The sequence below is a fragment of the Prunus mume genome, linkage group LG2 (genome assembly GCF_029339155.1).
Source record: "Prunus mume cultivar Tortuosa linkage group LG2, ASM2933915v1, whole genome shotgun sequence".
In the NCBI taxonomy this organism is placed as follows: domain Eukaryota; kingdom Viridiplantae; phylum Streptophyta; class Magnoliopsida; order Rosales; family Rosaceae; genus Prunus; species Prunus mume.
The window spans coordinates 16,664,885-16,692,814 of NC_142699.1; the positions used below are offsets into that span (position 1 = coordinate 16,664,885).

General features: G+C 38.5%; 3 protein-coding genes, 1 long non-coding RNA gene and 1 pseudogene across 6 annotated transcripts; 3 read left to right on the forward strand and 2 right to left on the reverse strand.

Annotated features, from left to right (window-relative positions):
• Positions 1 to 3,002: 3,002 nt before the first annotated feature.
• Positions 3,003 to 7,229, forward strand: LOC103320973 (Leucine-rich repeat protein kinase family protein). Its single transcript, XM_008222712.2, has 2 exons — positions 3,003 to 5,548; positions 6,418 to 7,229. Exons 1-2 carry the CDS (start codon positions 3,262 to 3,264, stop codon positions 6,954 to 6,956), a joined length of 2,826 nt encoding a protein of 941 aa, XP_008220934.2. The 5' UTR covers positions 3,003 to 3,261; the 3' UTR covers positions 6,957 to 7,229.
• A 3,632-nt stretch (positions 7,230 to 10,861) lies between these two features.
• Positions 10,862 to 12,642, forward strand: LOC103320971 (U-box domain-containing protein 21 pseudogene; annotated as a pseudogene). Its single transcript, XR_016124703.1, has one exon. The product of XR_016124703.1 is annotated as a U-box domain-containing protein 21 pseudogene (transcript).
• A 2,499-nt stretch (positions 12,643 to 15,141) lies between these two features.
• On the reverse strand, positions 15,142 to 18,396 carry LOC148919739 (uncharacterized). 2 transcript variants are annotated; one of them, XR_016124112.1, is made up of 3 exons: positions 17,529 to 18,390; positions 17,311 to 17,419; positions 15,142 to 17,168 (listed from the first exon to the last, which is right to left on the reverse strand). It is a non-coding gene; the product is annotated as an uncharacterized LOC148919739 (long non-coding RNA). The 2 variants fall into 2 exon arrangements; XR_016124111.1 differs by having other exon boundaries at positions 15,142 to 17,419; positions 17,529 to 18,396.
• A 2,093-nt stretch (positions 18,397 to 20,489) lies between these two features.
• Positions 20,490 to 22,180, reverse strand: LOC103321342 (putative clathrin assembly protein At2g25430). The gene has a single exon (XM_008223144.2). It carries the CDS (start codon positions 22,178 to 22,180, stop codon positions 20,681 to 20,683), a length of 1,500 nt encoding a protein of 499 aa, XP_008221366.2. The 3' UTR covers positions 20,490 to 20,680.
• Positions 22,181 to 24,513: 2,333 nt separating this feature from the next.
• On the forward strand, positions 24,514 to 27,431 carry LOC103320969 (G-type lectin S-receptor-like serine/threonine-protein kinase At5g24080). Its single transcript, XM_089045881.1, has one exon. The coding sequence runs from the start codon at positions 24,750 to 24,752 to the stop codon at positions 27,147 to 27,149; it is 2,400 nt and encodes a 799-aa protein (XP_088902007.1). The 5' UTR covers positions 24,514 to 24,749; the 3' UTR covers positions 27,150 to 27,431.
• The last annotated feature ends 499 nt before the right edge of the window (positions 27,432 to 27,930 follow it).

Genomic DNA, 27,930 nt, shown 5'->3' on the forward strand with positions numbered 1-27,930 from the left:
TGTTTTTCTTTCAACTCCATTAACTCAAGCACAAAATCTGTTTCTGCCACAACCACAAAATCTGGGTTAGGCAATTTGCGGACGAATCTGGTTGATGGGTTACAGATAAACAAGTTATGAGTTTCATCATAACCAACATCTACAAATATAAAACCATTACAGGAACAAATATAAAACCATGAGGAAATTTTTAGGAAAGGAAAGCTTCTTCGTTGACTTTGTCACCTTGGAAGTTGGAAAGGAAAGCTGATTTAGGAAATTTTACCCTCTTTAAAATCCGTAGCCAATTGAAGGGTTTTGGGAAGCTGATTTTCAGAGCATTTCTCACATCACAACAAAAGACATGAGCTTGACCGATTTTAGGGTCTGACTTCGATCACTATCATCACCACCCTCCTCATTACAACCTCCATAACCACCACAGCCAAAGCTCAAAACTCAAAAGCATTTATTGAAACAGATGGCTTCCCAATTGGAAGAGGGGCCATCGATTGTCTGTCTGCATTTTATTGTTCAAAAAGGGGCTAAATCCATTAATTCCTTCGGATTGGGCCGGAATCGATACAGAGGAGAGAGAGGAGATGGGAATTGATACAGAGAACAGAGAGGTGACAGTAATGGGTTGGGTTTGGCTAGGGGTGGCTTGGAGTGACGACGGTGTGGCTGGGTGTGGCTTGGCCACATGGGTTTTGGTGGTGAAGTGTATAGGTGGTGGGTTTCGGTGGTGGAGTGTATAAGTGTTGTTTTTTAAGGAAGCCACGTTAGCTGTGGAGGAGGGATGGCTCCTGATATATCAAGAGCCTAGCATTGTCCTTTTTAAAATTCCATTTCTTTTTTCATGGTAGATCTTTGTACATTATCATATTGATTATGGCTGAATATTTGAAAGCATGGAAGAGCTTTTTCCTTTGTAAATTCTAGCAGTGGCCATGGGTTGGGTTGGGTCAGTTTTAGTTTCAATTCGTAATTCAATTTGATATAGCGGTTTATGATTTTTGGAACTCAAGAATCACTCATTATTAGACAAGCCCAATTCAATTCAAATTTTTTATGATTGAGCGGTTCGGTTGAGTTAACTCAAAATTAAGCTTACTTTTAAATTTTAGTTCCAACCTGTATATAGTGGTTTATAATTTTTTAAACCCAAGACCCGCTCATTTTTAGACCAACCCAATTCATTGTGATCGAATTAAACGATATAGTCCAATTGACCCGAAATTATGCCAACCCTTAGTAAATTCCATTCTATATCTATCTTCAGTAAGTAGTCTTAAAATTTTTGAGACGTGACAAATGTCCATATATGATTCATTTTCATTCTTTTTAACTCTAGTTTTATTTTTCCTGTTTTAATATTATTGAATTACAAACATTTAAATGCAAATTTTTGGAATCTGAGTTGTATGTAGTGGAGTAATACTGCACACCACAACTTCTGGACACCAAATTTGAGTGATCTTAGTTATTAATTAGCAGATAAATTAGCACAATTAGCTACTATTACAGTAGCAAGAAAATTATTATCAGGAGTGAACCAACTTTAATTAGCTCCTAATTTTTTTAATTAATCACACAATATACATACATTATACATATATGGCATCCACTTTTGCACATCATTAATTTATATGTTTAGTAGTGCAAAAGATTAAACACACAGACAAGAAATTAAGGGAGCAAGTGTTTTGCAATGAGACCTGAAGAAAGTAAAGTAAAAAGAGTTCCGATGGGCTTTTCCGCTTTGTATTATTGTAGGCTTTGAGAACAATAATTCTATTGGGCTTCCGTTTATCATTTTTAGTTAAGAAAAAAGATTGGGTTAATATTTTGGGCCAAACGAAGTGGTCCAAATCTATCACCCAAAAAAATAAAAAGAAGTGGTCCAAAGGACGGCTTTTTTTATTTTGGGTTCGGTTGTGAACCAAAGCACGATTAAGACCATTTTTTGGGTTGGAAAATTAGGTCGGCGAGCGAAATACGTTTGGGACAAGTTGAAAACAGTTGTGAAATGAAGACGATATTATGAGACCACATTCCCAAATTCCAGGCGGCAAGTGGCAAAAGGAAACAAATGTGAGGACCCACATGCTACATGTGGACAAGTCACATCGGACCAGGTGATTGTAATCCATTAAGGTTATTTATTTATAATGGCCCAAATAAAAAAAGAATAATTCGACGTTATCGTATTCACAATATCTCTACCATATAAATATAAGCATCCACGACGGTCCACCCAACCCTAACTTTGGTTTAAGATTGAATATTTCATCTGAAAAATAGTAAAAAAATGAAGAGGGGAGTTTAAAAAATAAATATAAATAAAACCCAGCCCTCTGTTGAGTTGGAGGAGTTGACCACTACTGATGAATTTAAAATAATAAAAATAAAATATGTAAGAAAGTTGTTCAGAAAATAAAAGGAAATAAATAAGAGTGACAGTGAGTGGGTAGGGTAATCAGAAACGTCAGGGGAGAGAAGAAGGCAACAAAATCCCCCAAATTTTTCCTCCCAAATCCCCTTACGTTACTGCTCGATTTTGGCTTATGATTGGATTCACGCGCAATGAAATTTTCAATTATGCCCTTATTAATGAATTTCTGTTTTTTTATTCTTCCCTCCGTCCGCGTAAACTAAAACAATAAATATTGGCCTAGATTTTGTTTTCCTATTTTGTTGTTTAGCAGAAAATTTAAATGGAAGACAGCAAACACATAAGGTGTAAGAGTATCTCCACCCGTAAGGGCTAAGGTGCGTGCGTCGTGAGCACTCAAATAACAAAACTAGAAATATGTAAGGTGTCATCAGCTCATCAATTTATTAAAATATCTCCATATATTTATCATCCAAAGATATTCCGGTACTGAGAAGGAAAAGAGAAAAAGGAAAGAAGAAAACACCACACGTAAATCGTTTGTTAATGCCAACTATTTCTCTCTGTTTCCAAACGCCATAACGTTAATCAAAATATCATTCAAACAACCCCCTGCCTGCACCACAATTAAACCAGTAACACCTTTTCGTCTTTCTTTTTGGTTTTTCCCAATTCAACGACTCTCCCCCCTCAATCTCCGCCGTTTCTTCTCCCTTTTCCTCTCACTAATTCTCCAAATAATTTGACGCCAACATTGTTTAAACACAACCCATAAACCCCAGAGGATTATACACCTTTTTCTTTTTTCTGGCTTCTCCTTCTTTGTTATCACACTCTGTGTTTTTTTTCCCTTTCCTCCACTTTCTCGCGGGTTTTTTCTGGAAAACATGAAGGAACCCCATCTGGGTTTCCGGGGTTCTTTCCTTCTTCTGCTCCTTTTGTTCCCCCTGTACGCGCCAGTGCAGTCCCAGTCGGGTCCCGACGGAGTAGCCATGGAAGCTCTGCGCAAAAGCATCGGCCCAAACAGTCTGGGATGGTCCGGCTCCGATCACTGTAAATGGAGCCAAGTGAGTTGCACAAGCGACAGCAAGGTCTTCAAGATCCAAATAGGGAACCAAAAACTCACCGGCTCACTTCCACCGGAACTCAAAAACCTCGCATATTTGCAACAATTGGAAGTTCAGTCCAACCAACTCACCGGGCCCTTCCCAAGCCTTTCTGGGCTGACTTCGCTTCAGGTCCTTCTCGCCCACAACAACAACTTCAGTTCCTTCCCCCAAGATTTCTTCGTCGGACTCACTAACCTCGTCAGCATCGACATCGACTACAACCCCTTCTCGGCGTGGCAGATTCCGGGCACTATCACAAACGCCACGGCGCTGAAGGATTTCTCCGCCACTGACGCCAACATCACCGGTAAAATCCCCGACCTTTTTACTGGCACCAATTTCCCAAGTTTGATTGATTTGCACATGTCTTTCAATTACCTTGAAGGCGAATTGCCTGCCAGTTTTTCCGGTTCTATGATTCAGTCTCTTTGGTTGAATGGCCAAAAGGGTACCAATAAGCTTAATGGTACCATTGATGTGTTACAGAATATGACTAACTTGCATGAGGTTTGGTTACATGGTAACTCCTTCACGGGTCCTATACCGGACTTTTCAAAATTGAGTAACTTAGCCTCTTTGAGTTTGAGGGATAACAAGTTCACGGGCGTTGTTCCCGCGTCTTTGGTGAGTCTTAATTCCCTTACTACCGTCAATTTGACCAACAATATGCTTCAAGGACCCATGCCCAAGTTTGGAGATGGTGTTAAGGTGGATATGACTGGGCTTAATAGCTTTTGCAATGATAAACCTGGTTCTGATTGTAATCCCTTTGTCAATATATTGCTTTCCATCGTCAAAGACATGGGTTACCCTACAATTTTTGCAGATAGTTGGAAAAAGAATGATGCTTGTGATAATTGGAAGGGGGTTACCTGTAATGGAGGAAACATTACTGTTATCAATTTTCAGAACCTGGGGCTTGCGGGCACGATTTCTTCAAATTTTTCGCTGCTTACTTCGTTGCGAACATTGAGACTTGATAGTAATCATCTCACCGGTACCATACCAAAGGAGCTTACGCAACTGCCTGACCTTCAAGAAATAGATCTCATGAATAATCAACTTTATGGTAAAATACCGTCTTTTAAAAGTAATGTGATTGTGAAAACAGAGGGAAACCCTGATATTGGCAAGGATCATATTTCGCCAAACACGCCTCCGGGTCCTAATCCTACACCTGGCCCACCGTCAGATGGTGCAGGTAAGAAATCTAGGACTGCCGTGGTTGTCGGGGCCGTCATTGGAAGTGTTGGTGGATTGGTTGTACTTGGGTTTGTTGCTTTCTGTCTGCTTAAGAGAAAACATAAGCATTCTTCTGGCAGAGTGCAAAGTCCAAACACATTGGTAATTCATCCTCGTCACTCTGGTGATCAAGATGCAGTGAAGGTCACGGTTGCTAGCTCTAGGGTTAATGGCGGTGGAAATGAGTCCTATAATAGCCCCACAAGTAGTGGACCTAATGACATTCATGTGGTTGAGGCTGGAAATATGGTAATTTCCATCCAAGTTTTGCGGAATGTGACCAATAATTTCAGCGAAGATAATATATTGGGAAAAGGAGGGTTTGGAACTGTGTACAAGGGAGAATTGCATGATGGGACGAAGATTGCAGTGAAGAGGATGGAATCTGGTGTGGTGGCTGGGAAGGGTCTAAATGAGTTCAAGTCTGAGATTGCAGTCCTTACTAAGGTCCGACATCGCCACTTGGTTGGACTTCTTGGCTATTGTTTGGATGGAAACGAGAGGCTTCTTGTCTATGAATACATGCCTCAAGGAACTCTTAGTCAACATTTGTTTAACTGGAAAGAGGACGGGCTGAAGCCACTTGAATGGACAAGAAGGCTGACCATTGCCTTGGATGTTGCAAGAGGGGTTGAGTACCTACACGGTTTAGCCAACCAGACTTTCATTCATAGGGATCTTAAACCTTCAAACATTTTACTTGGAGATGATATGCGTGCTAAGGTGTCGGACTTTGGACTAGTTCGTCTTGCTCCAGAAGGGAAAGCCTCAATTGAGACGAGACTAGCTGGAACTTTTGGCTATTTGGCTCCAGAATATGCTGGTAAGTTTTTCTATATGCGCTCTTCTTTTCAAATTTGAAGTGTCAAAGTGTTTGCTTTACAATCTATGATATATATAGTCCTGTGAAGGGTTTTGTTCAGTGAAATAGGAGTATGGGACTATATTGCAATGATTATGCTTTTGAGCAACAAGCAAAGTTTAAACCACTAGAGAAAAATCAGTGATCATGAGAGAACTGTGGAACTGATATTCTTTATCATTAAAATATGATGTCACCAAGTTGGGACTTGCATTATATTACATGATTACATTGACTGGATGAAACTTTGGTATGCTTGCCAACACACGTAGGACTAAATTAATTCAACTGCTCTCTGCACATATGTTCCCATTCTTTGAATTTCAAGGATATTTTGGCATGCTAAGTAGTAAGTAGTTTATATTTTTCAAAGTCAAGGAATGCGAAGAATATAGAAAACAATGATATTGTTAGTTTGAGTCTGTTTAACGCATTTATTGTCTCTAACATGTTGTATGAAATTTTACATGGCAGTTATTTCAAAGGTTAACAAAACCAGTCAGTTCATTATTTTATGGTTTCATTGTACATGCATTTTCTTTTTACTCTATTTTTGTTAAAATTGAATGTTTTCCTTGTCAATCTTTCCAAGTGTTATGGTTAAGGAAAAAAGGGAATGGCTTTCATGGAATTTCCTCTCCGTGGAGTGATCAAATGTCTCAACATTGTTTTTCCATACAAAATAAGCATAAACACTCTAATCCAGTGCAGCACTTTTTACTGCTAATAGCCTCACAACATTCATGCATAAGGTTTATTGTACTTATTTCCTCGTAGAGTCTATTAATAAATTTTCAAGGCACTAAAATCTCAATTTTGTGATAAATCAGCAACTGGACGGATGACACTCAAGGTAGATGTGTATAGCTTTGGAGTGATCTTAATGGAGCTGATCACAGGGAGAAAAGCAATTGATGAAAGCCAGCCTGAGGAGAGCTTGCACCTAGTCACATGGTTCCGTAGAATGCTGATTAACAAAGATGCACTCCGCAAGGCCATCGATCCAACAATTGATATTAGTGAGGAAACCCTTTCTAGTGTTAGCACGGTTGCTGAGCTTGCTGGGCATTGCACCGCAAGGGAGTCCTACCAGAGGCCTGACATGGGTCATGCAGTCAATGTACTTTCGTCGCTTGTTGAGCATTGGAAACCATCTGAACCTGAAGATTATGATGATATGTATGGAATTGACCTCGAAATTACCCTGCCACAAGCACTAAAGAAGTGGCAGGCTTTTGAGGGTAATAGCAACCTTGATGAATCTTCTTCATCTTCATCGTTCTTTGCCAGCGGCGATAATACCCAAACCAGCATACCTACTCGCCCATCTGGATTTGCAGATTCGTTTACATCATCGGATGGGAGGTAAAGGTAGAGAAAAGAAGTTGAGTTACATTGAAGGTTCCAAGTGGTTGTAGTGCACTGTTTATTCCTTCACCCTTGTGCTTCATGTTTGCTCTTCTTGTAAGGTTTGTGCTTATTTTTCCCGATATGACAGGGGATATATATATTTTTTGCTCTCTTTTTTTATTTATTTATATATGTTGAGATTAGTTTAAATTTCTGGTATTTAAGAAATTGTGGAGATTATTAGTAGAGACAGAAGAGAAATACTAAAAAGAAAGAGTATCTTTAGTGCTCATACCTCTTGTTGGGCTTGGTGGTTTAGTTTATATTTGTTACATTTACATATGTGTGTATTCTAAAATATCGATAATATAGACGAAATATCGAGGATATTATTTTTTTTTTACAAATTTATAAATAAACCTAATCTTAGACATGTATTTATAAAAAAATTCAAACACTATTTAAACATAGAAACACAACCAAAATCAACCCTAAAGTCAACAATTGTATATTTTTTGGGTGTGTTTATAAATGGGTTGAGTGTGTGTAATGATGGGTTTTGGGTGTGTTTATAAAGTGTTTTAGGTGTTGGGTTTTTTTTATAATTTCAACTCCCATTTTGGGTGTTTTAGTGAAACTCCCTTGTTTATTTAGGTCAAGGATACTTTGGAACATATCCATACACATATCGTATAAATATCGATAATATTAGAAAATATTGATGTCGATAATTTCTCTCACAATTAAACAATATTTGGCTAAAATATCGCTAAAATATCGATAATATCGAGATGATGAAGACATTTGAAAAGTTATTTATACCAACACCCTATGAGGTTTGTTGTGTTTTCACAAAACCCCCTTAGGTCTCAAAAATTACACGAACACACCCTGAGGTTTCAGTTTGTTTTCACAAAACTCATTTTTGTTGATTGTTTGTCCAAAAATTGATGATTTCATTGAAAAAGAACATATGCAAATGACAAAATTAACCTCAATGAAGTATATGCAATCTCATCTCAAAGGCCAACTTTGTCATTTTGAGAATTTTTTTGGGTATAAAATCATCAATCTTTGGATGAAAAATAAATGAAAATGAGTTTTGTAGAAACAATTTAAAACTTCAATATGTATTTTTGTAATTTCTAAAACTTCAAAGAGTTTTGTGAAAAAGCTGAAAACCACAGGAGGTGTTAGTGTAAATAACTCAAATTTGAACCTTATAAGAAGTCTATGTGGTACTAAGTTACTCATGTAACTTACTATGCAATGTATAATGTGTAAAATATTGTAGTAAATCATTATAAATAAGTGATTAAGGTGTGTTTAATCTTCTTTCATTAATTACTACATATTTTTATACACTCATAGTGTTTGTCAGCTCAATGTATAATCAACTTAAATTAGTTAAACTCATCATGCAATGCATTTCTTTTTAATTTTTTTTATGATAAAGTAATAGATAATTGACTAAATAAACATCCTCCAAAGTTTCAAGAAATTTTTTCAAGTTTTTCGTATAATTACAGTGTTTTATATTCAATTTTTATTGATATTGATAATATCCCGATATGTTCATCAAAATTTCTGTATTTTTGTACTACTAATGTTATCAAAATCATTGACATTTTAAACCTTAGTAATTAGAATAGAGTTGAGAAAATGACTGGTTGAGTGAGAGAGCCTTTGCCTAAATCGTTTTTGGTTTGGTTCAATCAATGTCACGTCTTCATTTCTAATTTTATAGTAAAAAGTTGCATAAACTTGCAAAAATGTTGCTAATTTTTCCATCAGCAGGTGACAAGGGGGTGGGGAAGCCCAACCAACCCAGAACAACCACAACAAGAAGACACAGCTCAGCCTCTATTTTGTTCTTTTAGGCTGTAGAGTGCGGCAATGAATGACACGTGTCCGACATGTAAGGAAGTAGATACGCTTGCCAGCTGCATTTGTTTTATCTTCTCTCTCTCTCTGTAGAATATTCTCCAACTCCGACAGTGACTAATGTGGGGTACACCGCACATCCCGCATGCCTCGTCTGTATTCTTCCAAAGGTTAATGACTTAAATGGTTCCTCAACTATCGCTCAATTATCATTTTGATCAACCAATTAAAATTTTCAATTCAAACGTCCTTAAACTTTTTATATTGTACCAAAATCGTCATTAACCCTCTTTCAAATGACTTATCATTTGATTGCTTAATTGAATATTTATTTTTCTGTGGGCTACTTTTATTTTCTTAGATTATGCTGTTGACGTTCGAGTCCAATTATTTATATTATATTATTGCCAAGTTGCCATGCGAATACAAAAATAATAGCCTAAGAAAAAAGCACACAAGGGTTTCTCCTTCTAGATGTTCGTTTTGTTTGGTTTATGTCGAAAGTCATCATCTGCCTTTTAAACTTTTCTTTTTATCCTTGTCTTCATCTTTAACTCTAAATTTTGCACTAGCTTTTCTATGCGCTAGTTGGTTAGACTGGGACTTCTTTTATTTTTTTAAAATATTTATTTTCTGTCTCCATGTGACACCAGCTGTGTCATTCTTGTCTTACACGGGATTTTGAGAAACATTCAAATTGGTTTCAAAAATCAATGTGACGCTTATGACCTGCAATGGGCTGTGAAATTTGATCAATCATGACACTTGGCACTTCCTTATGGGCCTCTAATCACATCTACGCTTATTGGGCTCATCTCATCCCAACGTTAGCTACCTCAAGCCCCAAATTATTTAGGGAGTTTCACTAAAACACCTAAAATGGGGTCTGAAATTATAAAAAAACCCAACACCTAAAACACTTTATAAACACACCCAAAACCCATCATTACACACACTCAAAATCCATTTATAAACACACCCAAAAAATATACAATTGTTGATTTTGGGTGTGTTTCTATATTTAAATAGTATTTGAGTTTTTTTATAAATACATGTCTAGGATTGGGTTTATTTATAAATTTGTAAATTATTTATTCAATTTTTGGGCAGACAAATAGCGTATGATTAATTTCACTCAAAATAATTATAGAAACATTCTCTTTAATCTTTTTTTTTTTGGATCTTCTTCCTTCTCCTCATTACACATGTCATTTTGCTTACACATAGAATAATATCATTAATACATTCCACAAACTAATTTTGATTTTCTAAATTTATCCCTATTAAATGCGTTGTCCATGTATATTGCTTTATTTATTTTTTCAAAATCCGGTGGTTTTTTAATAGAAATTTCAATATTTATTTATTTATTTATTTTATAAACAGATCTGTTTAAGAAATAGAAATTAAAACATTAATCCAACCCAGCGAAGGAAATTGGTGGCAGGGATTGAGTGTTGACACAATGGGGTGGGTGGGGATACGCAGTTGCTCTTTTTAGTACCGAAAAGCCATGAATTCAATTTCTTAATATTAAAGGGAGTCTAGCCTAGCCTAGTGGATTTAACTTGTACTCAAAAATATTAGAGGGCTTATTAACGGGCATCATCAGTTGCTCCTTTTTAAATTAGCTGGTGACAATTCAAATACATAACAGTCAATTTACTAAATATTAATTAACGACTTAAAGAGCGAGGGGGAGGCCTAAACCCACGGTTTGACCAAGTAGTTGAAGACGGATATGATTTGTCGCCCGTATGCTCAGAATGTTAATCAAACGCATATCCGTCTTACATCCATTCCATACGAATGGGGTGAGGCTATAAGTCGGTCAGTCCACCGACCCGCGCTGACTGGCTTTGAGTCAAACATTTGATCTTTGATCAATTCCAAACAGTACCCAACCCAAGCACACTCTTTGACGGACGGTGTTCCATTTATACCATTTCAAACATTCAACGGTCAAATATTCAAAACCCAGCTTCTGTGCTCCTTTATTATTCCTTCTCCTTCTCCTCCTCCTCATTTTATTTTAAAAACCTTTTCCCCAGTTTCAAAGTTGAACCGCGTCCTTATTTTAAACATTGCACACGTACAACATCTAGCCTCATAATATTTATAGAAAACCCATTCTCATTCTCATTCAACACAAACACACAACCATCCTCTTTATACCTACTCAACTTAATTCAGATCCACATTCAATTCAATAATCATGACTTTGTCATGGAGAAGGCTGAGGCCCGGCCGCCGTGCCTCCAAGGAGCTGCACCTAGGCGAGCCCGCCGACGTGGAGATGGAGCTCACCATACCAAACCATTTCCGCTGCCCCATCTCACTAGACCTCATGAAAGATCCGGTCACCTTGTCCACTGGAATTACGTACGACCGCCAAAGCATAGAGACGTGGATCGAAGCCAGAAACCTGACTTGCCCAATTACCAACCAAGCCCTCACATGTCTCGAGCCCATTCCCAACCACACCATCCGCAAGATGATTCAAGATTGGTGCGTTCAGAAAAAGTCCTTCGGCATTGAACGCATTCCCACCCCTCGCATCCCAATCACTTCTCTTCAGGTCTCCGAGATTCTCTACAGAATTACTACAGCAGCAGCCAGCCATGGTCAAAAGCAGGATGATTGCAGAGATTTGGTGCGGAAGATCAAGGCCTTGACAAAAGAAAGCGAGCGCAACAAGCGGTGCGTTGTTGCTAGTGGCACGGGGAGCGTTTTAGCCGCTGCTTTTGCTGCACTTTCATCCTCTCAACGTCAAAACGTTGCCGTCTTGGAAGAAATCTTGTCGGCTTTGACTTTGGTTTTCCCACTGGATGGGGAGGCCTGCTCTTATCTTGGCTCGGCTGCTTCATTGCATTGCATGGTGTGGTTTTTGGAAAGTGGAGATTTGTCCCACAGAAGAAACGCAGCTTTGGTGCTCAAAGAGACTCTTTCTTCCGATCATCAAAAGATTGAAGCTTTGCTGGAGATCGAAGGAGCTTTAGAGGCACTGGTAAAGTTGATCAAAGAACCCGTTTGTCCTACTTCAACAAAAGCCTCCTTGGTCGTCATGTACCACATGGTCAACAATAATTTCACGTCGCCTCTTTCGAAAGATAAAATCAAAGAGAGACTTGTGGAGATGGGATTGGTCTCGTTGCTCTCGGAAATCCTTGTGGATGCCGAACGAAGCATTTGCGAGAAGGCGTTGGGGGTTCTTGATGGACTTTGCGGAAGCAAGGGAGGGAGGGAAAAGGCCTACCATCATGCTTTGACCATTCCCGTTGTGGTGAAGAAGATACTTCGGGTTTCAGATTTGGCGACTGAGTTTTCGGTATCCATTCTTTGGAAGCTGTGCAAGAATGAGGAGAGGGAAGATGGAGGGGTGCTTGTGGAGGTCCTTCAAGTGGGCGCCTTTCAGAAGCTGTTGTTGCTCTTGCAATTAGGGTGTGCGGAGAGGACCAAAGACAAGGCCACCGAGTTGTTGAAGGTGTTGAATATTCACAGGGAGAGGTTGGAGTGCATTGATTCTATGGATTTTAAGGCGCTCAAGAGGCCTTTTTGATTCATCAACCTATACAATTTTTAGGATGAGAATTGGAAATAAGGGTCATTGGTTGGTCCTTTCAAAAATATATATTAACAGTAAATCAGTATTGTACAAAATACCATTACTTGAAAATTTAGAGATATACAATATTCTACAACAATCTTATCAGCATGTTGAGCTCTTGTACGTCTTTTAATTGGTCCTTTGAGTACTTGTGATTGGTGTGTGTTTTCTTAACTTGAGTTTTAATAAAATTGTTTGGCCAATTATGAATCAACCCTCTGAATCAATGATTTTTTTTGGGATGAATACCCCGCGTGTCGACTCTGTGACTTATGGATGTAAAACATAGACTCGATCATCAATTGTTGGAAATCTGGACAACGATTCCTCATCTTCATGTGTTGGCAAGTTCCCAGGAGCTTGAATGGACTGACCTGAATAAATAAATAAATAACATAACCAAAAAAATAAAAATTTAAGCAAAACAAAAGAGAACAAAGTCCCATAATATACTAAAATATATTAGCAAAAGGGGGTTAATCGTTTTATTAGTCCTTGAACATAGACCTGATTTATATTTCAGTCTCTCAATTTCCAAAATCGTTCCCGTGATCCTTCAACTTCAGTTTCGTTATGACAAATGGTCATGTCTTCAATTTTCTTAACTTTTCTATTAAATGCAGGGGCGAAATGATTTTTTTGTATTATTTTGTTTAAAATATGAATAAAAATTAAAAAAACTAAAAAATTAAAATTAAACTCTCTCTCTCTCTCTCTCTCTCTCTCTCTCTCTCTCTATCCAGATTTCTACTCCCCAAAACTTGATTTTTTTTTGTTGGTTTTTTATTTGATTTTCTTTTATTGTTATTTTTAAGATATAATTTTTTTTTTCATTTTTTTAAATATAAAAATACAATTTTATCCCTGCATTTAACATAAAAAGTAAACAAAATTGACATCATGACCATTTATCCTAACGAAACTAAAGTTGAAGGACCACGAAAATGATTTTGGAAATTGAGAGACTCAAATGCAAATCGAGTCTAAATTCAGGGAAAATTCGGGAACTAATGAAATGAATAACCCTAGAAAAAGGTTGTCCAACTAAACGAAGGCCGCCACATGTGATGATGTAATGGCATAAAAAGAATAGTAAATTTGGCTTACACCCTTCAAATTCAATTTGCCGTACCTAAAACCCTTCACTTTTTGTTCCTATAAATAATACCCAATTTGTATAAGTAAAAACCCATTACTAGGATCCAACTCAGCAAGTTACCTAATTAAGCATAAAATCTGATTTATAGTACTTTTCAAATTTCAAAAATATCTCCAAATGGTTGTAATGGATGTAGGAACTAATTTTGAAATATTTTTTAAAAAATTTAACAATAAATTCAAATTTAGGTAATCGTTTTGTTTAATAAAATGTTTATGTTATTTTCTTTTTATGAATTATACATGACTAATAATCCACTTTATAATTGTTTATGAATAAAACTGTACATACTAATTATGTTGAAAAAATAATGTACCTATTACTTGTTTGTTTTATGAAAAACATAATTTACCTAGTATGAAAAGTGTACATAATTATCTATTCCAAATAATGTACCTATACACATTTATAGGTATATTGTAAAATAATTTACTTGTGGGTAAATAATGTACCTATATTTTATATAAATTATTGTGTACCTATTTTTAATTATGAAAAATATACGCAATTACAAAGTAACTGACTTTGTTTTTTTTTTTTGTAAATAATATACCTATATTTTATATGTATATATTTATATTATATTTTTCATAGGTACATTATTGGATATGTAATTTACATATTTTTTTTTTGGTTGTAATTTTAGGGGGCGAGATGTGACAGGGAATGACAACTAAAAGAAATGGGGTGATTGATATGCTATTAATAGGGAGTATATTAATTACAATTATGGCAGTTAATGAAATGCTTGAAATAAATTATAAATAAAATATGAAGTTTGGTGGCAATGATGTAAAAACATAGAAATACTACGACCTCTTATATCCTACTAGTCATTTAAATTTGAAATTGGGTTTTACACATAGATTTATAGAGTGATGGGTATATGTCTAGGAAATAGAAAATGTAGGGATCTATATTGGACAAGCCCTAAAAAGAAACTGAGGCTTAATCGCACGTATAGGTAATAGTAGAGCATTACACGATGGAGGCACCATTGTAAATTGTAATGAAGAGAAACTAAACTAGAAGCTAGTGGAGTCCATTGAACGGTGGCATAATCCAAAGTGCGGGTAGAATATCCAGATGCCAAGGATTTAGAGAGTAATGTTTCGTGATAGTTCCGTCCTCTAAATTGAAGATGCCCATATCGCCTAGTGCGGAATAGGTAACTGCATGTCACCAAAATCTATCCAATGATCATCAGTGTAAGAAAAGTAGGGGTGGGCATTATTACCTAAAACCCGACCGAATCGACCGAACCAGACCGCTTAAGGTGGTTTGGTTCAGTTTTTAGACTGAAAAATTGATGAAACGGTAAAAAAAACGGGCCGAACCGTACCTGAATCGGGTTGGATCGGTTTTAATTGTCAGCAAACCGCCCAAAACCAGATCGAACCGGATATTTTAATTATATTATTAAAAATTAAAAATAATACACGTGTGAAATGATGACTCGTCGAGTGTAAGCCATTTCCTACTCTCCGCTACACACGATCGAGCGAAACCCTAATACATGTTAAGGGCTTCGATTTGTTTTTTCTATTCCGCCTCTTTCTTTTCTTTCTTCTCTTTCTCCTCTCAAACTCTTTGCCTCTCTCAAGAACTCTCGCCTCTTCTCTTCCTCCTCTCAAACATTTCTCACCAGATCTCTCTCAGTCACTCTCTCTCTCTCAACCGGTCGCTCTCTCTCTCAGCCTCTCTCTCTCTCTCTCTCTCTCTCTCTCAGCCGCTCTCTCTCAATCACGCACGCTATCTCTCAGTCACTCATTCTCGTCTCCCTCAACCAGTTTCTCCCTCTCTCAGTCATTCTCAATCTCCCTCTCACGATTTTTTTATTTATGTTTCGGGTATTAATATATGGAAACGGTGCAGATCAGAAGCTTTAAGATCTGTGGAAGTTTCAAGGTCATCTTGTTCAAGAGATCAGATCTTCTCAACTGGGATTCTTGTGATTTAGCACTGTCAGGTTTTTGGTTGTTTTTTCTTGTTGCTGTTTGATTTTGGCTGCTGTCATTTATGCTCTTCATAAATTCATGGGTCTTTCATGATTTTTAGATTTCTGCATATTTGTCTTTTGGTTTTGATGTTTTATGCTTATTTGACTTTGATAATTCCCAGGCTCATGTATGTGTACTAGTTTCGATGATAGAGCATAATATAGGTTTCGATCTGTGTGGCAGATCTGTTTCTTTTTTCTGTGTAATGCAGACACTCACTGATATCTTGTGCAACCAGCTTGAAAAAGATGAGCTTAAACTGAACTCAAAGGTTTTGTCACTATCTTACAGTCAGGGTGGGGTCTTTTCCCCAAGGCAATTCAATTTCACCATATCCTATGATTTAGGATACAAGTGAACTTTAAAATTTTCATTTATAGATGTTGGACTCTTAAGTGCTCTTTTTATAGGTGGATTTTAAAGTAATCTTTTTGGTCAAATATGATGTGGGTTCTCTTTGATTTATTTAGTGGTTTGCTTGATCTTTGTTTGTTCGGCAGCTCATGAAGAGACATGGTGCTAAACATGGAGATTACTATTGAAGATTTGAATGCTTCTCAATCAAGACTAATTTTTGTGAATTACTTGTTTTGATTTGGATTTTCTTTTAACTTCGAAAATATGCAGATTGTGATTGAGATTACTCTCACAATCTGCTATGGACTGTAAATAATGATTTCTGTGATTGAGATCATCCACCAAATATGCAAATTGTGATTGAGATTACTCTCAGAATTTGCTATGGACTGTAATTATTAATTTCTGTATTTTGAGATTTGTGGTGGATGATTTGCTATGGTTTTAAGGTTTTTTTTAAGTATTTAAATGATGAAAAAACTTTAGATATGCAGAGTTGGAGAAACTGGAAAAACTGTACAGTTTCTGTCAAAACTTAAATTGTTGAAATATATCCAAAAAAACAGAATGGGCCTGGAAAATAATAATTAAAAAAAGCCTTCAATTGTTGCTTTTGTTGGGCCTCGGCAAATACCCGAACCGAACCAACCCGGCCCGCCTAACTCGGGTTTCGACTTAACTCGAAAATGGGCCTAAAAGAGAGGTCCACGGTTTAGCATTGGAGCCTGCCGACAAGGCCCGGTTCGGCGTGCGGTTTGGGCCCATAACCGGCCCGAACCGACCCGTGAACAGCCCTATAGAAAAGGGTTTGCTAGAGTTATAGTTATTTGATCTTGATTTAGTAGGTCTATAGTTGCCAAACAACCATGGCCACGGCAAGAGCCACAACATCTCTTGTCATTAAAAGGCACCAGCAACTCAATGTTGTACATTTTTCCTTCAGCAACGCTATGCATTCTTCACTTAATTTCTTGGGATCTTGTAGGGATCATGAGCATAGGAAGTAGCTGACGCCAGCGTTGCGTTGCGTGATTATAGTCTTTTGCAAGAGCACGCCATTCCTTGCAAACAGCAGCAAAATGGACATGGTCAATGGGTTCTAACATTTTGTCCAGAACCAAAAGCCCAACGGGTAGAGGAAGACTTGCCCATTCTCCAGACAGGAAAGTGCTCAAGGTAACAACCATGTTTCCTACTATCAATAGGGCTTCTTAGTTGCTAGACCTGTAACAGTACATACATCACAATGAAAGTATTACGAAGAAACAAAAGAACAAGAAAGTAACGGCTGGGAAGATAATACATGCATATACATACATTAATGTGATGCATGGAATAAGAATGCTTTGATATGCACTAACCCTACCAGTAAACCAAGGAACATGGTAAATATACGGTCCAAATACACAAATAAAGCAAAAACAACAAAACCCCAGTACGACACAAGAACCCGTTCCCTCAACTCGAATCTAAACCTGCAGGCAAAGAAAAATATGTCAAAACCCTGTTACCAAACTCAAAAAACAAACAAATTCAAATCAATACCACCCCTAAACTGTTTAGAAACTCAAAAATAAAACTTGCCTCCAGCTGAGTTCGCATCCCAGTTTTGAAGTAGACTTGATCCAACTCAACACAAGTCTTTGGAGTAGGCGGGATTGATGGAGCCATCTGCTAGTTTCTTGTCAGGCCGTGCATCACTTTTCACAACTTCCTCGAGGTCATGAATCTCTAGGATATCCTGAAATTGAGACTTCCAGCACAAATAGTTATTACAATCCATGGGTGTGGGGAAAAGATGAGAAATATTGAATGAGGTAGGGAGTGATGATGTTTGGTTGGTCATGGTTGTGGATGAATTGTTTTGTGAGATTAGGGAGTCTGCAGAATAGGAAATAGAAGAAGACTAAGTGGGAGTCATAGAATCTAGGATCGAGTGGCTTTAGCCCAGATGGGCTCTGATACCATATAGAAAAATTAGAACAGTGAAGAAGAATTAGTACAGAGCAGATATTTGGGGAATAGCTCGATGACTATTGATTTCTATTCATGCTTGCTTTATACAATTACAGTTTGATTATTGATACAACACATATGGTAAGGTAACAAGATAACAAAGATTACAAGAGATTGATATAATTCCTGAAATCACGTATGATCAATAGAGTGATATGAGGATGAGGAATTTAAGGCTCTAATGTCGTCGTGAGTGGATGTAATATTAGCATGATTGGATGCATCATTAGTGCTGTTCTCTTCAAGTTTGACCTTCGAGCAGCCTTACTTGATTGGTTATTTTAGGGATTTGTATTCAACTTTTGGATTAGGGCTGTTTGTAAAAAAAAATGAAGAGAGAGAGAGAGAGAGAGTTATTTCAGAGTTTTAATACAATACTTTGGACTTTGGAGTTATGATTGACAGTTCAGTGATGAAGATGAAAGAGGAAGATGAAGAAGAATTAACCCCAGCTTGATTAAAGTTTAGAATAACCCTAAAGTACCCTAGTTTAATTGAGTTTTTATTATATCACTCCCGTTCACCTGGTCCAAGGGGACCAGGGAGGGACTGTCTTGGTCAACTAACGTTAGATTAAATCCAACGGTGGACATAATTCTAAACAATAAACCAAATTTTTTATTTAATGCAATTTGTTTTCTTTAAATAATTTTTAAATCAATTTTTCAGAAAGAAAACTGATGTGAGTTTTAGCTTCAGTACATCTCCCAACACACTTTCACACGTTTTTTATTTTTTTTTCCTTCAACTCTCTTTTCTGTTCTTCTCTGTTTTTCATGCTCAACAACTCATCTCCATCTTTATCCCTTCCAAAACACGACCTTTCTTTAAACTGTATTGGGGCACTTCTCTCCTATTCTCCATCTACCATTCTACCATTGCGGCACACTTCAATCCTACCCTTGATTAATTGAGTTTTTATTATATATAGCCCAAATTTAAACCAACGTAAACCTAAAGGTCAACATCCTTTTACATTTTCTAGGTTGTGGTTTAAAGATGAAGGGATGTGGTTGAATAATTTTATTTCCAAGTATAGAAAGTGATCAGCTGGTTACAAAAGGGATTTAAAAAAAGGGAAAAATCAATTTGAACCCATTTACTAAGAAAGGGCATTAACTTGCATAACCTTATAGCATCTTCGTAGTATGTGTGTGAGAAATTCCTGTTTTTCGGAAGCTTTGCAAGAATACGAGGAAAGGGAAGATGGAGGGGTGCCTGTGGAGGCCCTTCTCAAGTGGGTGCCTTTCAGAAGCTTTGCTGCTCTTGCAAGTAGGGTGTGCGGAGAGGACCAAAGACAAGGCCACCGAGTTGTTGAAGGTGTTGAATATTCACAGAGAGAGATTGGAGTGCATTGACTATGGATTTTAAGGCGCTCAAGAGGCCTTTTTGATTCATCAACCTATAAAAATGTTAGGATGAGAATAGGAAATAAGGGTCATTGGTTGGCGCTTTCGATCTTTTTTTTTTCTTTCACAGTTCATTGTACAAAATACAAATATTTTAGACATACTATTGGCACATGTCAAACTTGAAAATGTAGATAATAGAATATTCAACAACAATTTAGTGCATGGTGATGAGCATATTGAGTACGTATAGGTCTCTTAATTCGTCCTTTGGAGTACTTGTGTTTTTTTTTGGTCGAATTGAGTACTTGTGTTTGATGTGTGTTTTATCAAGTTAATTAGAGGCTTGGCAAATTGTGTATCAACCATCCGGATCAATGAATTATTTTAGAGGAATACTTAAAATGGTTGGAAATATATGGAAAACCATCTCATCATCCTCATGCGTGTCCGCAAAGTTACTAGCAGCCTGAATTGACTGATCTTAACAAACAAATAAAACATGACAAAAACAAGAAGAGACCAAACTCTGTCATGGACAAATGGCGCACATTTTTTGTGTGGGTAGCTAACCTTAAGTTGTATAAGATTAGGCAAAGTCACGCTAAAGCTCTAGAGCTTGACTGACTGGGGACCACTAGTATAGAATAGAAACATAGCCTAGAAACATTAGGGGCTGAATTCGTTCAAGATTTATAGTGAGGGCCTTGTGTATAGCCCTTTGATGAGACTATATCTCTTAACTGTTGGATCAAATTTATTAGTCGTTGGATTCAAATTGGTTAACTTGATTCAACGGTTAAAAGATGAGGTCTCTCTTTGAAAAAATATTTTTTCTTTTGGTTACAAGATCATTTTCATAGAAGCCCAAACAACATGCCCAGAAAATAAAATATATTAGAAGAAGGTTGGCCCAGTATATGATGGCAAGGGAACAAGCAAGAACAACCGTAGCCTTATTGTTGTGGTATTGGATTGGGGTTAGTTCATGAAGAACCGAGGAAAATAGAGTAATTGAAGAAGAGAGGTCGCGGGTTATGTCTGAGCGAGAGAGAGGGTCTGGAAGACGGCTCGTGTTAGACTTAGGTTTTGAGAAGGAAAATTGCATTTATATGTTGATGAAGTATAAATGCTTTGTCTTTGTGAGAAGTTTCCTCTTGGATCATTTTCCTTTGTTGAATCTTAATTTGGAAGTAAAACCAATAAAAAGGTGCCTCAGTGCTGAACTTCTGAATCACACCCAAAAAGGAAAAAAAGAAAAAAAAGAGGGCACATAAAAAAATGTAATAAATATTCACTCTAATTCCTACAAAGAGTTTTCTAAAATGAAGACTGAAAGTCTAATTTATTCCTTATTACATGTGATGAGTGTTATTCAGCTAGATTTGGGGATAAATAAGTAGTTTGGCCTGATGAGTGGCTGATATAGAAAGGATTAAGAGAATTTGCGTTGTATATTTGCATCTGCGATGCATCCTTTTGATCTCCATGTTGGACCACGTTCCTGTAATTACAATATCCATATGATCCATAAGTTCCATTATTGTTGAAGCACATATTATTCTGTTGAGCAGCAGGAGGTGACATGTTAATGGAAGCTTCCAGCAGGCTCTCCCAGCTCTCCTCGTCGGTATCATCTTCAAACTGAATCAATGGTTTCTCCTCGTCATAACCTCTATCAAGCTGAATTAATGGCTTCTCCTCGTTAGAACCTCTATCAAACTGAATTAAGGGCTTCTCCCATTTCGTAGTAACGAGGATGTGATCCTTATTAATGTCGTCCTCTGTTGAAGTCGAACTAGAGTACTCGACGAAAGATGATGGCACTGATGCTGATGAAGTTGGTGAAGAAGTTGGTGTAGAAGAGGACTCTGTCAGCTGCCACATGCCATTGAGAAAATTCTCGAGAGCATGAATTTGAATATGTGGGATTTGATCTATGAAGGGATATTCATATGCTCCACAGAACCCCATTGCCTTACACCACTCATAAAACTCACAGAGTTGATTTGCTTGGACAGCTGCCTTCTTGTAAATACCAAATGCTGATATGCAACTCCTGTATGGCATCTGAAACAGGCTGTCCAGAACCATAACAATTTCCCTCCGAAAGATTGTGTAGCACATAAAGCTATCTCTAATGATATGCTTCATAGCCAACTGGACGAGGAAAGCTTTCGCTGCTGCTCCTGTGGGACGGCAGTCCATGACAAGGTCAATGAGGCTTTGCAGCTGTGGCAACACTTCAAGCATTCGACCAACTTCTGCCATTTTATTTGGTAAGCTCCCAAATTGCCCTTCTTCTTCGTCTTCTTCTTCTTCTTCTTCTTCTTCTTCTTCTTCTTCTTCTGCATATTCTTGACAGTGATGTTCTTGCTGATTGTAGGCTGGCTTGCTATCCAACCAAAAGCAATGAAGAGCTTCGTCAAGGAGCCGAGCATAGGATCTAATAAAGGCTGTGTAATCTTCAGATGCCGAGGATGAATCATCACGGAAGTGACACTGACTGAGAGACATCAAGCCATTGGATCGTCTCCAAAGGAGCTCAGACCGGAACTGGCTGTCTTCAGGGACAGCACGAAGCAGACGATGGAGGAGGATTAGACACTTGAGTGCAACCCGCCAGCAGCGAGTCTTGCCAAAACGGCGAGTGAAGCTGAGTGAAAATTCTCTCAATGAAGATGGAGAGATGGAGAAGATTTTCAAGAGCTCCTGAATGTATTTTTCAGGCAATGGCAAGTCGTCAGGAGCTGTAGCTTTTACGATAATGAGTTCAACATTGCAGAACCCTCCAACAGTGGCAATCTTGGCATATCTCACAGAGCTGTGCTCTCTTAGAGCAGTGCAAACTTGCCGAAATCGCCTCTGCATGTTGAGAGACAGCTTGGGGCGGCAGGAGGAGGGTTTGTTTATTCAAGGATGAGAAATTTGCCTAAAATTAATATAGCCACACCACACCACATGTCCTGGGAGTTAGAGTTGCTTTCTGGCTTCTGTGTATACAATGACAATCTTGTCTTTGGTAAGATCGACGCTACAACTACAAGGAGGCCAGCTGCTAATCAATATATGCAACAAGAGACAACTCTGTGATGCATGCAGAAAGATGTACTGAGATAACTCCAAAGGGGTTTCTTGATTTCATCTTCGGTCGATTAGTTTACTGCAAAAGATTCTTCTACAGAAAATTCAACATCATTCAAAGCTAGGAACTTGGTTTTTTGTGTTTGTCATACACCAGTAAGCCAGAGCTAACAATGTAAGTTAATAATAAAATATCATATCCCAAGTGCATCTGTAATTTGAACAAAATTTATTCACTGTGTGGTAAACATTAGTTGTATCGATACGAATTATTTTCGTACTTGACTTTTTATATCATAACTTAGTGACTATTAGAGGATTTGTTTCTACTTGAGGCATGGTTTCTGATATAGAAACCATTGTTGTTTCCACTGGTCATGTATAAATCTGGCTATAGAGTCGATTGCGTTTGATTTTCTAAGCTGGCGACAGATTTGTAAGAGTGTTCGTTTTTATTTTGTTTTCTTTCAAATGCAACAAATTTAGTAGAAGGAAGCAACCAGATTTACCAAAGGGTGATGAGGAGGTGATGGAGCAGCCTCAAGGATATTCAAATTTGAAGGGGAGGACTTAATCTCGTCGCCGCTGGTTGGCATGCCCTGTTTACACAAACTACTGCAATGGATGCAGGCCTTGTTGAAATCTGAAAGAAATGGTAATAGTTGTTAGCTTAAGCATTCTACTTTGTAATGTATGTACTATGTATGTAGGCTATTATTATAGCTTGTTGGATGGAGTTAGTGTTGAATGGCCTTGCACTTGCATTGGTCTTAGTGAATTCCTGTGGGGATAAGCATTTGGGGGAATATTTGACAAAGATGCTTGTGCTACTGCTTGAGAAGATGTAGAAAAGGTTTTAGTTCCATTCCATGGAGGAATGTCAAAAAATGGAAATTGCATGAGGTTTTTCTCTTCCATTAATTCATGCATCAAAAGTTTAGAAGATAATGATATAAACAGAAATGAAAGACAAACGAGCCTGGGCCAATGGGTTCCTCCACAGTGGTTGTAGTTTCCCCCTCCCCACCATGGCACCCCGTTCGCACCCGTCAAACCCCAATGTGACAAAAAAAAAAAACAAAGGAGGGACAAATGAGCCTGACCGTGAAACATCCAGCAGCCCATCTACTCAATGTGCAATCCACACGTATTAGATATATATAGGCATCAATTCATCGTGGAATGCACATTTTCTAATATTGATTGACCACCTATGATTTTATCCAAGGTAATGTTCTATATGATCTATCCTGCCTGCATAGATTTCTTCTCCCTAAAGAAGTTAAAGTTAAATATATTGGTTAGACTCAATGTCTTAAATATAGAGATATATATAGGCATCAATTCATCGTGGAATGCACATTTTCTAATATTGATTGACCACCTATGATTTTATCCAAGGTAATGTTCTATATGATCTATCCTGCCTGCATAGATTTCTTCTCCCTAAAGAAGTTAAAGTTAAATATATTGGTTAGACTCAATGTCTTAAATATAGAGGGTTTCGGAAATATCGGTGGTTCAAAAACACGGAAATATCGGGAAAATATCGATATTTATAAAAATGAGATAAAAACCACTGAAATTGTGATAAATACATGAATTTTTTTAATGAAACTTCGTAAAAGGATTATTTAGTCAATCATCTATTATTTTGACACAAAAAATTGAAAGGAAATTTATTGCATAATAGGTTTGAGTGATTTAAATTGATTATATTGCGAGCTAACAAATTCTGTAACTTAGAAAATCTAGAGTAATTAATGAAAAAAAATTAAACACCCTTTAATAATTTATTTATCATTTTTTATGCCCATACCCTCTGTCTGAATGTGTAAGATATTTTCCTCAGACAGCATTTCCTGTTGAGCAGATCTGACCAGAACACATGTGTGGCTGTGCAGAAGAAACAAGTCCAGCCCAGGTCAACAAGGCACCTCGCGATTGAAGATCGTGAGTTTTACGGCAAACACGAAATTGATTGACCCAAGAATCAAAGATAATTAGACACGCCTTCTAGTTCTAGACCTCCAATTTGTTACTCCTTTCTGTTTTGTTGCTTTGCTTTCCAACTTGTGTGTTTAATTAATTAAGATTAGTTGTATTATTAACAAATAAATACATCAACTAGTGGCGGGATCACTGTTGGAAAGTTCGGCTTTCCCATTGCTCAGTGCCAAACCTCGCAGTCAGTCCCAATTCCAAATTTCCAAGTCAACGCAGACAAGTCTTTCAAACCTGCGTCGGCCGCCATTAAAATACCACCAACCAAACTTTCCCTCCACCTCCAATCCCCACATCATCTCAATCCGCGCAGAAAATCTATGGAATTAATGAATTAACGAATCCCAAAACCATGTCTCCCCTCCTCCTTCCTCTTCTATTCTTTATCACCTTCATCGTCTCAAACCCGCCACCATGCTCAGCCCAACTGTCCGCCTTCTCTATCAGAGACCCCCCATGGACTCCAGCTCAGCAGAACAAAACCCTCCTCTCCCCAAACTCGGTCTTCGCCGCCGGTTTTCTTCCCCTACCCACTTCCCCAAATCTCTTCAACTTCTCAGTCTGGTACCGCAACATCTCCATAGGAGACTCTGTCGTTTGGTCCACCAACGCAAAGACTCCGGTTGGCCTCACGGCAAGACTTGTCGTCACCGCCGCCGGCGTGCTCCGTCTCAGCAACTCCTCCGCTGGTGGAAATGTAAACTTGTGGCCAGGACCTCACTCACAGAATTCAAACACCACCAGACTCGTCCTCCGCAACGACGGTAATTTGATCTTTGGCAAGTGGGAGAGTTTTAGTTTTCCAACCGATACCATATTGCCAAACCAGAGTATGTCAGGGACTAACATGACTCTCTTCTCCAAGAATGGCAAGTTCAGCTTCGTCAACGCAAGCAAATTAGTTTTCAATCAGACCGACGTTTATCAAACCATAGACAACGCTTTCCAGATGCTGGACTCCACCGGAACACTGAAGCAGGAAAATGGAGATTCATTCATTGTGTCCGATTTCGGGCTGAACCGATCTCGAAGATTGACCATAGACGACGACGGGAATCTCAGAATTTACAGTTTCGATCAGAGCCCTAGAGAATGGACCGTCGTTTGGCAAGCAGGGTACGAATTGTGCAGAGTTCACGGCATGTGCGGGCCTAATGCCATATGTGTCAGCGATGGTTCGAGTTCTTCATACTGTGTATGCCCACCTGGGTTTAAAGAATCCGACGGTGGAATCAAAGATAGTGGATGCGAAAGGAAAATTGAGCTCACGAATCTCGCCAACACCAAATTTCTACGGCTTGATTATGTCAATTTCACAGGTGGGTCGAACCAAACCAATTGGCCAGCCACTAATTTCAGTGTTTGTGAATCGAGGTGTTTGGCTAAAAACAATTGTCTCGGGTTCATGTTCAAATACGACGGCAAAGGCTACTGTGTGCTTCAACTCGATAGATTATTATACGGGTACTGGTCTCCGGACTCAGAAACCGCTATGTTTCTTCGGGTGGACAACTCGGAAGTCGACCGGACCAACTTCACCGGGATGACGGAGTTGCTAGAAACGACATGTCCCGTTCAGATAAGCCTCCCTCTACCGCCTCAAGAATCCAACGCAACGACAAGAAACATTGTGATCATCTGTACCCTTTTTGCAGCTGAGCTGATCTCCGGGGTGCTTTTCTTCTGGGCTTTCATAAAGAAATACATCAAGTACAGAGACATGGCCCGTACCCTGGGTCTCGAGTTCCTTCCCGCTGGCGGGCCCAAGCGGTTCTCGTACGCCGAGCTCAAAGCCGCCACGAAAGACTTCTCAAATCTCATAGGCAGAGGAGGCTTCGGCGATGTTTACAGAGGAGAGCTGAGCGACCAGCGCGTTGTGGCCGTCAAGTGTTTGAAGCACGTCACCGGCGGCGACGCTGAGTTTTGGGCTGAGGTGACCATTATTGCTCGGATGCACCACCTCAACTTGGTACGCCTATGGGGCTTTTGCGCTGAGAAAGGTCAACGGATCCTAGTGTACGAGTACGTCCCTAACGGGTCCCTCGACAAGTACCTTTTCCAACCGGGTCGGGTTGTGTCTTCGGAGCCTGAGGAAGAAACGGGTGTTTTGGTGGATAACGGTCAGAAACCGATACTGGATTGGGGGATCCGGTACAGGATTGCATTGGGAGTGGCGAGAGCCATTGCTTATCTTCACGAGGAGTGTTTGGAGTGGGTTTTGCATTGTGATATCAAGCCGGAGAATATACTTTTGGGTGACGATTTTTGCCCCAAGATATCGGATTTCGGGTTGGCGAAGCTGAAGAAGAAAGAGGACATGGTGACCATATCTCGGATGCAGGGGACCCGCGGGTACATGGCGCCCGAATGGGTGAAGATGGACCCGATCACACCCAAGGCAGACGTGTACAGCTTCGGGATGGTTTTGTTGGAACTTGTGAGTGGGGTCAGAAACAACGAGATCCAAGGGTCAAGGATCGAGAGCGAGGACTGGTATTTTCCGAGATGGGCTTTTGATAAGGTGTTTAAGGAGATGAACGTGGAGGACATTTTAGACCGTCAGATCAAGCATTCTTATGATAGCCGGCTGCATTTTGATACGGTGAATCGCATGGTGAAAACGGCCATGTGGTGCCTGCAGGATCGACCGGAGTTGAGGCCGTCGATGGGGAAGGTGGCTAAGATGTTGGAGGGGACGGTGGATATCACTGAACCAAAAAAGCCCACAATATTTTTCCTCACCGACGACTAGTCTCCGGACTAGAATAATGTCGTAGAGTAGTTGCTTGCTGTCTGTCTCACTCCCAATTCCCACGGCCAGTGGATCGAGTTTGGGCCTGTTGTAAAACACTCGTCCTTGTGCAGTTATGATTTTGGTGCCCAACCCAAAATTTGGGCCTTAGAAATTGTATAATAAAATCTTAAGAGTCCAAGGTCCAAGATGTGAATAAAGCTACATACAATTATGCTTATAAATCAGATTGAATTTTATAAAATAAAAGACAGATGGAACCAAATTGTGTTTTTTGTTTTATTTTCTTCTTATTTTTAAAGAAATAACTGAGGATGAATAGAAAGTTAGGAATGAAGGTAAACCGCTAGCATGGCCATTGGCTTTATACAGAAGATATGTTGAGCTTGAAGGTTATTTTACATAAAATAAAATCATATATAATGGAAGGACAAAGTCCTACTGCCATCCTCCAACCATTTTGCCCAAAAGAAGAAAGATTTGAGGCCTAAATCAAACACATGGAAATAAAATAAATTATTAAAATAAAAAATAAAAAATAAAAAAAAATTTGGACACTCTTTAATTTACACACAGAAACCACAATATGAGTAATATAATCATCATCCTACATCAGAAAATCAAAATAGAAAATTAAAACTAAAAGCAACATAAAGTAAGGAAACATATCACGGCAACCTCCCAACAATGGAGGAGAAAAGAAAAAAGAAAAATAATTACTTGTTGGCCTTAAATTGGCCTTAAGTTTGAAAGGTATTTCATTTATATAAGTTTATTTACA